This window comes from Strongylocentrotus purpuratus, unplaced genomic scaffold, assembly GCF_000002235.5.
Source record: "Strongylocentrotus purpuratus isolate Spur 01 unplaced genomic scaffold, Spur_5.0 spur5_scaffold_10, whole genome shotgun sequence".
NCBI lineage: Eukaryota > Metazoa > Echinodermata > Echinoidea > Camarodonta > Strongylocentrotidae > Strongylocentrotus > Strongylocentrotus purpuratus.
The window spans coordinates 1,289,368-1,303,396 of NW_022145595.1; the positions used below are offsets into that span (position 1 = coordinate 1,289,368).

A 14,029-nucleotide genomic window follows, 5' to 3' on the forward strand; every position below is an offset into this window, starting at 1 on the left:
ATGATGGCATAATTCTTATACAGGAAGTACGGAGCGGTTGTTGATATAAGCTGTCCAATCTATCCACTGTTATTCATCATAATATACATGTTCTACCAAAGTTGAGAAATCTCTTCCACAAGATTTGATAGTTTTTATATATAATGGATTTGATCCAATTGCAAGGATACCGTATGTTTACTGCTTTTCTGATGACTGTAATACCAATCATTACATGTTTGTAGGGTTTCTACAATTTAACACCACATCCAGATAACTACTTTGTACATCTTTCTCTAACTACAGGCAGGGTATATGACAATATAAATGAAGTTCATATTCCAAGCTCAACTTCCGTTGTTAATTTCTGTTTCACAATAAAAGGCAGGATAAAATACAACTGAGAACGCTGATGTACATACTTTTCCACAATATTTACAATTATATTTTTGTTGTAAATCAAGGTACAGACATATATTTCCTTTTTTTTCTGCAAATACACATATTAAAATTTGGAAGCCACTGATGTACTGATAAATTTTCAAATGAAGAAATGGAAAAAAATAATCTGAAGAAGAAGAAAAAATGCTACAAGCCCTGCTTTGTTTAAGTTGTTTCATCTCCTTCTGCAAAAAGAGGTAGCCTTAAATAAATTTTGTTTAGAAGACAGAACATTTTCAACTATATTACTACTGTAACAGTTAACCATTTTATAATTTCATATTTTTCATGTCAAAGAGAACAAATTATAAAGGAAAAAGAATACAATCTAATTAAAATATTCTTCGAATAAAATCCACTCTAGATAAACAAAGGATATTTTGTAACAGAGACTGCAATAAAATCATCTACCATATTTTCCACTTCAAAAATTTATAAGACAATTTTTTGCCCCGATTTCTTTGATCTATTTCCTCATTTACCATATAGCCTTTGGATCTGTGCGTTCAAATCATATCATGTTATTGGAAGGCTTACAAATAGCTGAAAAATTCATTTCATGATATTGAAGAATGACATTTCTACAAGAAATTGTTACAGTGAAAAATCATATTATGGAATTCTACTGGATTTCTAGTATGGCTAGGTTTGTATAAATGCATTTAATAGGAAAGTCCAACCCTTGTAAAGTCTGAACAAGAACTCAAACTAGTAATGACACATGATTTCTTTACTAGTGTATTGATGTTAATCCAACTCTCAATAAAATAATACTATTTATATGAAACATCCAATAAAACTATGGTATTGTAAAAACCCAAATATATATAAAACACCTCAAGCCTTGTTAAGTACCACAACACTGCAAATGAATGTTGTAAATATATGCATCATACTTCTTGTAAAAAAAGAACAATTTTAAACAAATCTATATTATACCTTCTTTTCAACAAACGACTTTGAACACCTTGATTTTTTTTATAAATTATGATATATCCATCATATCTATGAACAATTACCAGTAATTCGTTTTGGAACATCTTGTGTACGTGGAAGCACAAAGCCACAAGGAAGAACATAACTTGATGAGTTTAAGGTTTCAATTTTTACATAAACCACATGATCCATTTCACACCAAAGACATAAATAACCGAGTTGGGATAAATGGTTCCATTATCTACCGGTAAAAGAAATAATGGCTATTTGACCTATTTTAGGTGCCTAGTCATAACTTTTGATCACAGTTTTGTTGGATTCCGAGGTGAAAACTACATTTGCAAATGCTCAAGACTATCTAGAACAAGCAGTGTTTGCATACGAGCATTAATCATTTGATTCTTGGAAGCTTTTTCTTACTCCATTTTTAATTTGAGAAAGGATTTAATGGAAACTGAAGGCAAGATACCTTGTGAGTTGTAAATCTAATTTCTACCTGATCAGTTTGGTTGGTTAATGCCCATTCTCCCAATGGCAAAACCCTGCTTAAAAACAGAGAACTACTACCCTCCCCGTTTACCTCGTGCTTGCAACGAAAAAAAGTGCAAATGTTGATAATAAGAGATGTGACTTGGCAAGTATGCATATTTGGCCTATTTATATAGCAAATTTTAAAACTTTTTTCATGACTATTACCTAATGCAGTATGTACCAATAGAGAAGACTTTAATATTAACATTATCTAATCATAAATCTATTACGGAGATGAACATAATGTGGGTTTCTACAGATATTACAGAGGGAGAAATAAGAGCTTTGCCCTAAACATAACCGACATCCAAATATCCCAAGAGATGAACTGATTCATTTCCTATGTATTCAATGTGAAAGACTGCATGCCCGAGATTGAAAGCAGATTGAAAACCTAATTATAGCTAATTTTAAACTATTTTAACTGGTCCTATTCTAAATGATGTACTGAATACTACTGCATGGAATAACCCTAAACAAATTGGAACCTATACTGTAACAATAGCCCATGAAAATAGGATGGCAACTGTACTGATGTTTCACTGGAGGATGTAAGTGTCGTGATCTGAGATGTGTCATTTGACCTATCGACCTCAAGGTCCAATCTCAATTTTAATTATTCCAAAGAATATACACTGTATTTTCCCACTATGCCACATCCTTGAGTAAAATCCCTTTTTAGATCATTATTACCTTGGGATTATCAGAACTGATCCATTTGATTTTAAAGCTACCTCAACAGTGGAGTGATCATTTTACTTCTTAATATTGAGTGAAATTACTTTCCTTTGGTGGATAACCCCTCTTTATCAACCAGATATAATAATCTGGAATTTTTCCAAGTGAGTTATTTTGTCATCTTCAAAATGTCTCACCTCCTAGGCAGTGTAATTGCTTTAAATGAGTGTAGCAAAAAGCAATTTCTTCGCTTGAATATTACTGTAAAAGTCTAATGTTTCTAAACCTACTAATCTTTGAGTTGCTTAATGTATAGGCAAGATAAGTATAGCTTACAATTTGGCAAGATCAATGATTGTATTCTGCACTCAGATTTCCAATCAGTTCAAAATAACAAAGTAATATCTACTGTTATCTCGGAGCGATAAATTACTGTAGAACGAAAGAGTCTGGAACTACAACATACTGTGAAAACAATTTTTTTACACTAATATATTAAATTATGAATTGCAACTTAAAGATTTCACCCATGAAACAAACATAATATTTTCAACTATTTAAGATTTTCTCTCCCCTTTTCCATGTGTTTTCTATTTCTTTTCAGAATTGACATGTTAACAAACTTATTACCTAATTCTGCATCATATTTGATGTATTTTTCCAGTTAATACTGAAACCTTGTTAGGATGTCATAGTTCATAAAATGACAATGAAAAAAAAACACTTATATATTAGGACCTTAATAATTATGATGAAATGAACAACTTTCTACTCTAATGAAAAAAATGTAATGGTAAAAGGATGAAAAGGCAAAGTCTAAAATGCCAGTATGAACACTGAAATTACTGTTGAACATGTGTACAATTGTAAATGCAATTTTATGTACATAAATATGTTTGTACAAATATGCATATTTATCAAAAGGGATCAAAAGAAATACACCATTTTGAATACAATCAACAAGAAAATGAAAGAATCAACAAATATCAATCGTTAAAATGAAGAAACAGCTCTGACGTCGACTATTCCAAAGAAATATAAGCTGTAAATTCAAACCAACCATACACATTTGAATATAAAGTCCATAAGAAAGAGCATTTAGATATATCTATTGAAAAATATTGACAATTGTTCTTTATAATGAACTCAGAAGACAGTTAGTACCATAAACAAAGATATATTTGAAATCATGAAAATAAGAACAATAATGTACATCCACTATCTCTAAATATTTAAACCATAAACTGTAACATCTGATTTGTCTAAAACTACCCATTTATACACATATATCAAACTTAAAATGACAATCTCTTCTTTGCCGTAAGAATAAGATAAGAAAAAAAATCCATATGAAGTTACTGACCTAAATACACATATCACGTCTATGATAGAAAATATGACAAAATATTATCCCCTCTTCTCGGCTCTTAAAATACTGAAGATTATACACATCCGATAAATAGCACACCGATCTTGTATGGAGGGAAGGCAAGTAGAAACAAAAAGAATAGATCGCTTCCTAAAAAGCAGTGATTTTTTTCAGTTTATGAAAAGAAGATATACATCTAGGTGGTGAGATAGGGATGGAGTTTCTGGATTCACAAAAATGCAACAACAACAAACATAGACAGAAGTTGGCTTTTTTACACCTTCAAATATGAATCATGATTGAAGAAAGGAAATCAGACCTGCCAACCTCTGGAGTTCAAAAAACTGTATTCTTTAATCCCAAAAGTTGTATTTTGCTGACAAAAGTTGTATTCTTAAAAATAAACACGGACTGTTACGCGGATCAATGCCTCTTACAGTTCCTACATAAAGGAAGAATTTTTTTTATGGATCATTGGTTGAATATGCATGATTTCGTCACGACTGGTGTGTTAGATGAACCAATGATGAACCAAAAATTGCCGATGTGAGATGCTTTATAGGACAGAATGGGCATTTTGCCATTGAAAATGGCACACACACACACAAAATACCAAATTTTTTTTTTTTTTGAAAATCATATTTTATTGAGGAAAATCGTACTGTCGTATTTGCTTCTAAAAATCGTACTAAATACGACTAAATCATACTGGTTGGCAGGTCTGGGAAAGACACGAACCTGACATTTTAAGATTTCTGACCCCTTTTCTGCCACGAAACTCGAACTGTCATTGACTCTTAGGTGGTATTTCAAGAAACAGAATGTGTAGATCAAAAGGCAAGTGGCACTGTGAACCAAAAGTAACTACTCCCTTAAGAGGAAATCAAAGTCAGATTGAATTGGAATCAGGCAATTAAAAATATAGAGAACTGTATCAAGAATTCTCACGGGGTTCAATTGGCACCAAATTTGGCACAAGACGGTTTACAGCACTCAGCATATGTTTGAATACTTGGAAGAAATGGGTTACCGTGGCATTAATTACCCCTCCCAATACCACAACTGACTTTCTATATGATAACTCAATATTTAGAAGGGTTTTTTCTTTTCCATTTTAAAGCCCCTGCTTGAAATAAATACATAAAAAGATATAGCTGAACAACATTGACAGGCAATGTTGAATTTTATCTAAGATTTGTAGGTCTGTGCTTATAAATGGACCGATAGTTTCTTTAAAGATGGGTCATCATGGAGTGCTGTCTGTATAAGAGTACTTCAGTATCCTTTTGTCTATGGAGAGTCATGTAACGAAATGTTCTTGTTCAAGATTTTAGCATAATCTTATCATTATCTTGGCTGCATAAGTACATAGCCCATTATGAAGAAAAATGAAAAACCACCTAGGCCCATATCATACTATATATCACTAATCAACCCTTTATAATCATTCAGTTTTCAAAAGCCAACTCCTGTCGATTCTTTTTGTATGATGTATTATTGTGCAGAGAAACTCTGGCCGATGGACACAAATCTGATATAACCATCCTTTCCACCTTCACTTCATCCTTCCCTTCAGATATCAAAGGCAACATTATTTACACATCTTGGAAAGTAATAATAAAAAGGCAGCAAAAAGACAAATATGACAGACAACAAATTTTACAGACACAAGCACATTCTGAATCCTTTTGAGCAAGCAATGCTGCTTATTTCCTCTTTGAGCAATATGTGCAAATATAGTTCTGTAAGATAAAATTCAATATCTCCTGTGGATTGAAATACATTAGCCCTTCTGTTTTTTCTTCACTAATATACAACTCTGCCAAACCAAAGATGATGATGCTTTATCTGCCACTGTGTGTTATCACCAAATCTGTACAGCTTAAGATCTATGGCAAGATAAAAAATGACTTGCAGTACCGAAACAAGATATTTACACTGTTCTGATCAAAAACAAAAACAAAGAAGTGTTAAAGAGGGTACAGCACCAGACATGTTAAATTGCATTACCGGTAAATATATACACTCTTGATTTATAGCACTTTCTAAGCCTTTTCATGATCTCTGCAGCAACCCCCCCCCCCCCCATAGCATTACTCAGTAGGGATAGCCATATTCATTAACTTTTGCACCGATTGCTTGTGGCTCAAAAAATTTCATAATTTGAATGATTGCCTTAGATTAAAAGCGTGAGTAAAATGGCTCTATGATTAGACCTACAGGAGAAATGAGTTGATTATAGAAACAAGTTATAGGTAATACTTCCAGAGATCCCATTTAGCTTGTGTAATGTTCTTCTTAAAACTGCATAGAACCAATCTTTAGCACACTCAAATGAATCTTATCATGATAAATATATAGCCATCCCTTAGAAATGCATATACAATAAACCGTCTCTTGCACTTGTCAATTTAGCACACATTGCAAAGTCTCATAGATATTGTTAATAAATATGAAATAATTGAAATAAGAAATAATGCAATAAATTTCTTGCCATGATATCTGTATCAATTTAAAATCATCCGAATGGAACGTTACTTCCTTTAACATGATTATTACATGAAGTGGGAGTAGAATCACAACAGGTTTCTCTTTATGACTCAGTTACCTTGCTTACACTGATTTAAAAACTTCATGAAAATCTTGAATTATAATAACTTTCCTCCAAAACTAAAAGCATGATTTCATTTAAAATCTGTACAGCTATTCAAACTTGAGAGATTCCACCCTCCTCTATTCACGCAATGCTTGATTTTCTTATATACCTCAACATTATGGCTTCAGTGACTTTAAATCTGTTGATACATAAGGGCTCCCCATTTATATACATTACTTATTTTGTGCTCTGTCTCTTATATAGTTACAGCTTCAGTCCTGTCCAGCAAATATACAACACTAAACAAAGAAAGTAGTACACATCTTTATCAGAAACTATATATATTTACAACTTGTGGGTTACATACTTGACTTTCATAGCTTTAAACATGAACAATAAAAACCCATTTAAGGTATGACAAATATATAAATCCATAACTCGTCGATAAAATTTGCATAAAAGTGAACACCCAACATGTACAATCTTTTTAATCTAAATATACATAAGATCCTTTATTTTTCAGCCAGGTTTTTTTTTAAATGTTTGAATAGAAAAAAAGAAAGGAGGCATATTTCATCCTCTTTGGCAGTTGTTACACTCATCTTTGTAACGTTTGTAATGGTTACTTTGTTATAGTAATCTTTGATGCATTTCAACATAAGTGTATTTCTACATACAATGTAGCACGGCTCCACTTCCAAAAAAAGGGGAATGGACAAATGTTCATTAAATAAGTGTTGGTTTCATCAGTGATACATATTAGTTTGGAAGCAGTATTTAGCACTATTGCAAGGATAATAATACTTTTAAAGAATACAGCAAAAGAATCATATTTTACAATTGTAACCTCATAAAATACATTCCATTTCAAAGAATTTAATTTTCATGTCTTTGATTTGTCTGTTAATGAAAAATCCTTAAGGGTTGATACTTCTGAGACTCAAAATAAAAGTGGGTCAAATCTTCTTGAAATCAAACATTATGTTTAACATAATGAAACAGATATCTCAATTCTATAAATCTCACATGATATAAGTGTCTGTTCCATATATCTTTTTTCAAAGAAGAATTCATCACTGCTGTTTGTTATTTTAAAGTTGCAATCAAATGAATAAATTTCACAGCACTTAAATCAAGTAAGTGAAAACTATAGAAGCTGCAGCCCCCATAAAGGTGGGAGATAATACCACATATATGATGTGAACACAAGTAATTTGTTTGAACATCACTGATAAATGTAATCCTTTGAACCAAAAAGAGAGTAGAGCTTCTTTAAGATTCCTGTAGTAACTCAACAATTAAGTACTGGCACAAAGCAAAAATAACAGGGGCAGAATACACGCCATTGCAAAAGTACTGAAGATAACTTCTTTTTAGAGAGAAACAAAAATTGATCACTTAATCATCAGAAAATGCTACAATTTTGGAAGTGTACCGGTATTCAAAATATGTTGTTTGAAATTAGATGTTAAACATTTTGTAGGTAATACCACAACTACTAACTGCATACTCTGATAAAAATCATAGATGTTGATGCTATCTATAGAAAGTGACAAACAAATTATCTAATTCTATGACAAGTCACAACAGTCAGCCACATACACAGAAAGGCTAAGACTATCTTATCTTTAGTTTAAATTTGATTCTTTTATAAGTGTCTTTAAAAATTTGATGATTTGTTGTTTTGTTAACACAAAATGCAAACAACCTGTTTTGTGCATCGGGAAAAGAAATAAATGCATGAAAATAAGCATGAGAATTATGGGACATAATGTACAGAAAGGAGCTTTACATCATCTCTTCTAAATATCATATTACTTTTAAAGGGAAGCCCACAACTTCAGCACCCATTTTGTAAATGCTATACACTTATCTGAATAGTTTCAAGACAATCCCTCTGATATCTTGAGTAAAATATATCAGTACCAGTATTACGTGTATCTTTCAATGATCCCTCCCCTTCAACTAGGTACCTGCAGAATTTCTTTGCGTCATTTATTTGTGCATAGTTAAAGACTACTAAAAACCTACATTCTGCATTTATATAGCACTTAAAATTGGACAAAGTTCTCTAACATCAAAATAAACAAATATCTTAACATCAACAACAAAAAAGGACTTATTACATTTAAGCTGGTATGCATAATATGACTGTATTACATAAAATCATTTCAAATCATAAGATCTTACGTATGGAAAGCAAAACAGAAAAGAAGGGAATGAAAAAAACCTAGCATGTAGAACTAGGTCCATTTTAAACTTATAGATCAAAAGAATTACACAGAAGAAAAGGGGACAGTATCGTTTAGACTCTCTTGATAATAGAATGATTCTACTCGGGATTGAATCTTTCTCTTGAAGTATGATGAATTCCCTTCTTGATGCGACCAGTTTGGACAAGACGGAGAGTTCAGCGTAACGGTCAGTCCTTTGGTCACGCCCCCCTCACTGTACCCGCCGACAGTAGTAACCCAGCGCCTTACACTTCTCACACAGGTGCTGGGGGTGCTCCTTGCTCTGGTCCGAAACATCTAATCCATCAGGTTTCTCAAGAGGGCGCTATAATTAATTAGAAATTGCAAAAAGAAAAAAAGAAGAAAAAAAAACAGAATGAAAAATCTGGTGAAAGAGCATATTCTATAACTGAGCTTTGCCACTTGAGGACAACTGATCGAAAATTCTCATTAAGAAATGTTGTGTATCTCCATTACCAGAGTAAATATAAAGCACCCTGAAAAAATAAGAGCTTGAAAATTTTCCTCCATTTTTACTTTGAAGTTTAATATTTCATTCTGTTTGATACACAAATGTGCTTTGATGCATGATCAGAGAGCATGTTTTGAATGACAGCTTAGTAGAAACATATCACTTGGCAGCCCCACCTGAAAGGTCACAAATTGATAATATCATGACAATCAGAAAATATCTTAGAAGAGAAATATACTAATCATAGATGATGATTGATCAAAAATTGAATTTACATCTAAAACTGAAATGTTCAGGCATTAGAAAGGGGTGTGAGCCACACACAAATCAATTCACTTTGAAAAAGATACAAAAAAGATACAATACTCAAATGTGCCAAAGCAATCCTTGACTGTATATCTGATGTGTATTGTGATAATCTGCAGATGTTAGGTGCATTGGAAGGCACCCACTCTGATTTATCCTCAGAAATCAATCAAATTTACAAACATCAAAAATTATATTAAAAAAGACAAGTTCTCAATCCCGGTGCAGTTTTATTGGTGACCTTGAAAGAGAAACCATCTCATGAATCATGATACTGAACGTCAAAAGTTATGAATCATGATACTGAACGTCAAAAGTTATGAATCTGGGTTGAATTTCAAGATAAAAAGAAACTTTTTGTTGTCCACTCAAAAAAATATCATATCCAACAACAACATTTTGGCAGTTCAAATTAAAATGAAAGAGTTAAACAAGGCAGGCTTCCAAAAATGCTCAGCCAAACGTGCTATGGGCAAGATATTAATATTTTACAAGCCAATGAACGATAAACAAAAAAAGTATTATCCAAACGTGGGTCACAATAAATAATAGTAATGACAGCACATGAATTAAAGCACTTTTTCACTAATTGATATATAAAACATAGATATATATTCATGACTTCTTTCAACTACAACAACAATTTTATTCCACATAGAGGTTATGCACTGTTGTAAGTTTGAATGATGACGCCTTCACACAAAAGATCAGTGATGCGTGACATTCCTTTTACAACTGGAAAAAATCTGAAATGATTTTTGAAATGCATTAAACTTGAATTTTTTAGAATTTAATTAAAAATATACAGCAAATCTTGCTTCGGTTGTTTTGCAAAAACAGTTTGCAAGGCAGCAAAATGTTATCTCTAGCTTCAGAGTTCTAACAAATTTAAGAGCTAAAATTAACCCACTATGGTGTAAAATGGAGATATATATATATATGGAGGGTATATATTCATTAATCTTATATAATGAAATCATCTTTATTTTTCTACCAGCAACATGATGAAAATAACAGTTTCAACACCATTCCTGAGTGACATTTGGACAAATAAGATATTTAACACACATTTTTTTCTTCCATAATGTGAAGATCTACAACAACGACTATGTAATTGTCAGTAACCTAATAATGCAAGTATTCATATTGTTATAAAATCACAATGTTTTCTGTTTTATAAGTCAATTAGACTTCAAACATTTCATCTGATTTAAAGGTTAGTCTCAGACTGTATTATCAGGAACAATGGTGAAAGAACATTTTGAACTTCGATTTTATTCAAGTATATTAGGCTACAAGTTGGACAAGTACGCACCCACGTAGAAACTTGTCACTTTTTTTTTTATTTCAGAATACTTACACAGCTTTCTATTTCATAAAACTGAGTCCCACATTGTTATTCCTTGATATACTACGAAAGTAGGTATTTTAATGTTGTGTAAAATAGTCTGCAATATTGTTGTTAATACTTTTACTTCAATTTCTGTCAGAAAAAACTAATTGAAAAGGACTTAGTATTAGACTGTTATAGGAGGAGTTCTCGTTTTATTTCAAAACTTCAATGTGCATTTGCCGAATAGATGTAGAAAACACGACATGAAACTTATGTCGTGATCAAGTTTGGTATTACTTACATGTCCATTTCTTCTTGGCACTTTGGTTCATAATCACAACCCTTCAAATTCTCTCTCCACCTAAATGAAACTTTGAGACAAAAATGAAACTTCTTTCAATGAAAGTAGAAACTAAATACGGTAACTCTCTTTCATGACTAGGAGTACGTTGTGTGCTACGGACAGCCAATGCCATCAAAAGTGCGAGAGAATTATTTACAGGAATAGAAACTTACTTGAGAATTTTTGTTTTTACATCTCATACTGGGGTCTTGTTTTTGTTTATAAATGCAAACCCTATTTATGCCCTATTATTTTCATCTCCATCTTTTGACGAAAGCATGAACTTCCCATATGTATTGCCACTCAGGAATGGTATGCGGACCCATAACCATAACAATTTATAAGAAAAAAAGTAAACAAATAAGAAGAACTGTGCATAACCTCTATACCTTGGTCTTCAGGTGGTCGTACGCGGACACGTCCAATCCGTCTAGTTTCTCTAGGGGTCGCTGCAATGGTTTAAGAAAACAAAGAAGGGGGAAAGCAGAAAACAGGGAGAATATAATAGGCAACAAGGAGCTCTATAAGCTACACACAAAACACATGCAAGATGAAATATATGGAAACATCAAAATGCGTAGACCATTTTCTCAGGTTGTTTTTAGTCACTATGCGAAATAGCATAATTTTCTAGGGCAAATAGTACATTTCAATTTCATGTTCCTGCTTTTCAATTTTGCTATGATTTTGAGGCAACACCTAACAATGTTGACAGAAAAAGAATTATTTCCATCATTTAGGATTATGTTCCATTTTAAGTATTTTGCAAATGCAATGATAGCTGAACTGATATCAATGCAAAGCATTGGGGGAATAAGGAATGTGTTTCCTTTTCCTTTGTAAACAAAGTCAGGTTGTTTATGACTAAAATGCCTTCCTCCAAATAGAAAATAGACATAAACAAGATATTTTGTCACAAGTCCAACTTGGCAGATATCCCTAGAAAATTGAATCAAAACAAAAAATAAGAAATGGAAAGACTATCGAATGTTTCAAATCTTGGAATCCAAATCACCAAAATGATGGATACATGTGGCAAAATCATCCATGCAAATGTGGCACTGGTTATGATATAAAATAAGAATAGCACATACATTTTGAATTAAGGTGGGCTTTGTGTATTTTCGAGTGGAGTAAATGCAAAACAACTTTCAAACAACCATGCACAAGTGATGAGTGATAACACGTACAAATATCAAAGAGTGCACAATTAATATCAAATACTTTGTTAACATATAAACAGTGCACAACAAGGAGGAATCTGGAGCTTAGTATAACTCTTCTGTAACTCATAAAAGGAAATAAAAACACTCTTGATTCGGGAAGGAAACTCTGTTATCCCTTTAGCTTTTTGTAAGGCTGTTCTGACTCATGTGTGTTTGCAATGATATTAAGAACAGGTTATTGTTTTGTCTGTAGAAGTGTCTTTAGGATTTCAAGCTTAATCTTAAACCATTGAATCGGTGCTTGGAGAATGAGTGGGGAAAGACCAAATAAAACTTTTAATTTATCAATGAAAATTGATCTGTAATTTTCAAACTCTAATATTCCTACATGTATTTCTTGTTATGAGCCGTCAAAATACTTTTCAAAATACTGAAATATCCCAGCCTGCTCCTATAGAATCACTTGCTCAAATCATAAAACACTTCTAACAAATTAGAATATGTACATTTGAAGACACTTCCTCTTGTATTAAAAGAATAATAATCTTTTAAGTCTCCTACATGTAGCAGTATTTTGTTTCTGAATCATTGTTAGTTTGATTTTAAATGTTTTTTGTTTCTTAACAAGAATTGGTTAGATTGTCTCTCTATGGAAATATATACAAACTGGTTGTTGTATACCATTATGCTTTATGAAATAACCCTTATACATCGCTTCAAAAAAAAGTTTCAAAACAATGCTTTAACTTAAAAGATAACAATTAACGTTTTACTTCATACTGGGTTATACCTGTTTGTGTGGATAAACGTTGATGTGACATTTGATGCACTCCTGACCCATGTTAGCCCAACTGTTCCCACTCATCCACTTGCGTTTACACTTGGGACATTTGTATTCGCCAAAACATCTCTTCTTGCCTTGGTAGGGGGTTAAACCTTCGCCCTTCGGTCTCGCCTGTCATAAGGAAAACAAGAGCTAAATGTTAACAACGAATCAACAGTAACAGGAGAGTGCAGAGACAGAAAGAAGACAGAAAGAAGAAAGAAAGATAAAGATAGACAGGGAGAGAGAGAGAGAGAGGGAGAGAGAGAGAGAGAGAGGGTGGGAGTGAAAGAGAGAGAGACATATTATTTATTAGTTAAAATTTAGTTACATATCTTTAAAGGGATAGTTGAGTTCTGTTGCAGAGGGCGCTACACAAAATAATTTTGTTGTGAGATAATGAAAAAGTGAGTGTCAAATTTGAAAGAACATAATATTTAAATGACAAAATCATCTTTGTTTGATCAAAATCAGTTCAGAGACGGCTGAAATATAACAATGTATACACACCACAAATATTAGATATTTTGACAAATTTGAAAAAAACGTTGAAAAAAAAGAAATAACGCCTTTTACGTCGTATTTCAGCCAATGCCGATGTTGGATTTTTTTATGGCATTTTCGTGTTGCTTTTAATTTTCCCACAATAAAATTAGCCGGCTCATGTATTGTTATTTTTATTTAAATAATTAATTGATGGTCACCATGTTTTTTTTAAAGTGAAGCTGAATTGGTATGATTATTTTGGCTAAATTTCACACATTTTGGGGTCTAAAATTACCTTCATAGCAATTTTAGGTTCTAAAAGGGCACTATAAATGT

The 14,029-nt window shown here is 32.3% G+C and overlaps 1 protein-coding gene across 3 annotated transcripts in view; it reads right to left on the reverse strand.

Moving 5' to 3' along the window:
• Positions 1 to 5,177: 5,177 nt before the first annotated feature.
• LOC578332 overlaps positions 5,178 to 14,029 on the reverse strand; it is a 55,122-nt gene continuing 46,270 nt past the window's right edge. The window contains exons 4-7 of one of the 3 annotated variants that reach the window (XM_030979059.1): positions 13,175 to 13,339; positions 11,608 to 11,667; positions 11,177 to 11,246; positions 8,976 to 9,089 (exon numbers count right to left, since the gene is read on the reverse strand). In XM_030979059.1, coding sequence (XP_030834919.1) covers positions 11,220 to 11,246; positions 11,608 to 11,667; positions 13,175 to 13,339 — 252 coding nt within the window. In that variant the 3' untranslated portion in view covers positions 8,976 to 9,089; positions 11,177 to 11,219. Of the gene's footprint in view, positions 9,090 to 11,176; positions 11,247 to 11,607; positions 11,668 to 13,174; positions 13,340 to 14,029 lie in introns of all 3 variants that reach the window. The other 2 variants (XM_030979057.1, XM_030979058.1) reach the window with 2 other exon arrangements.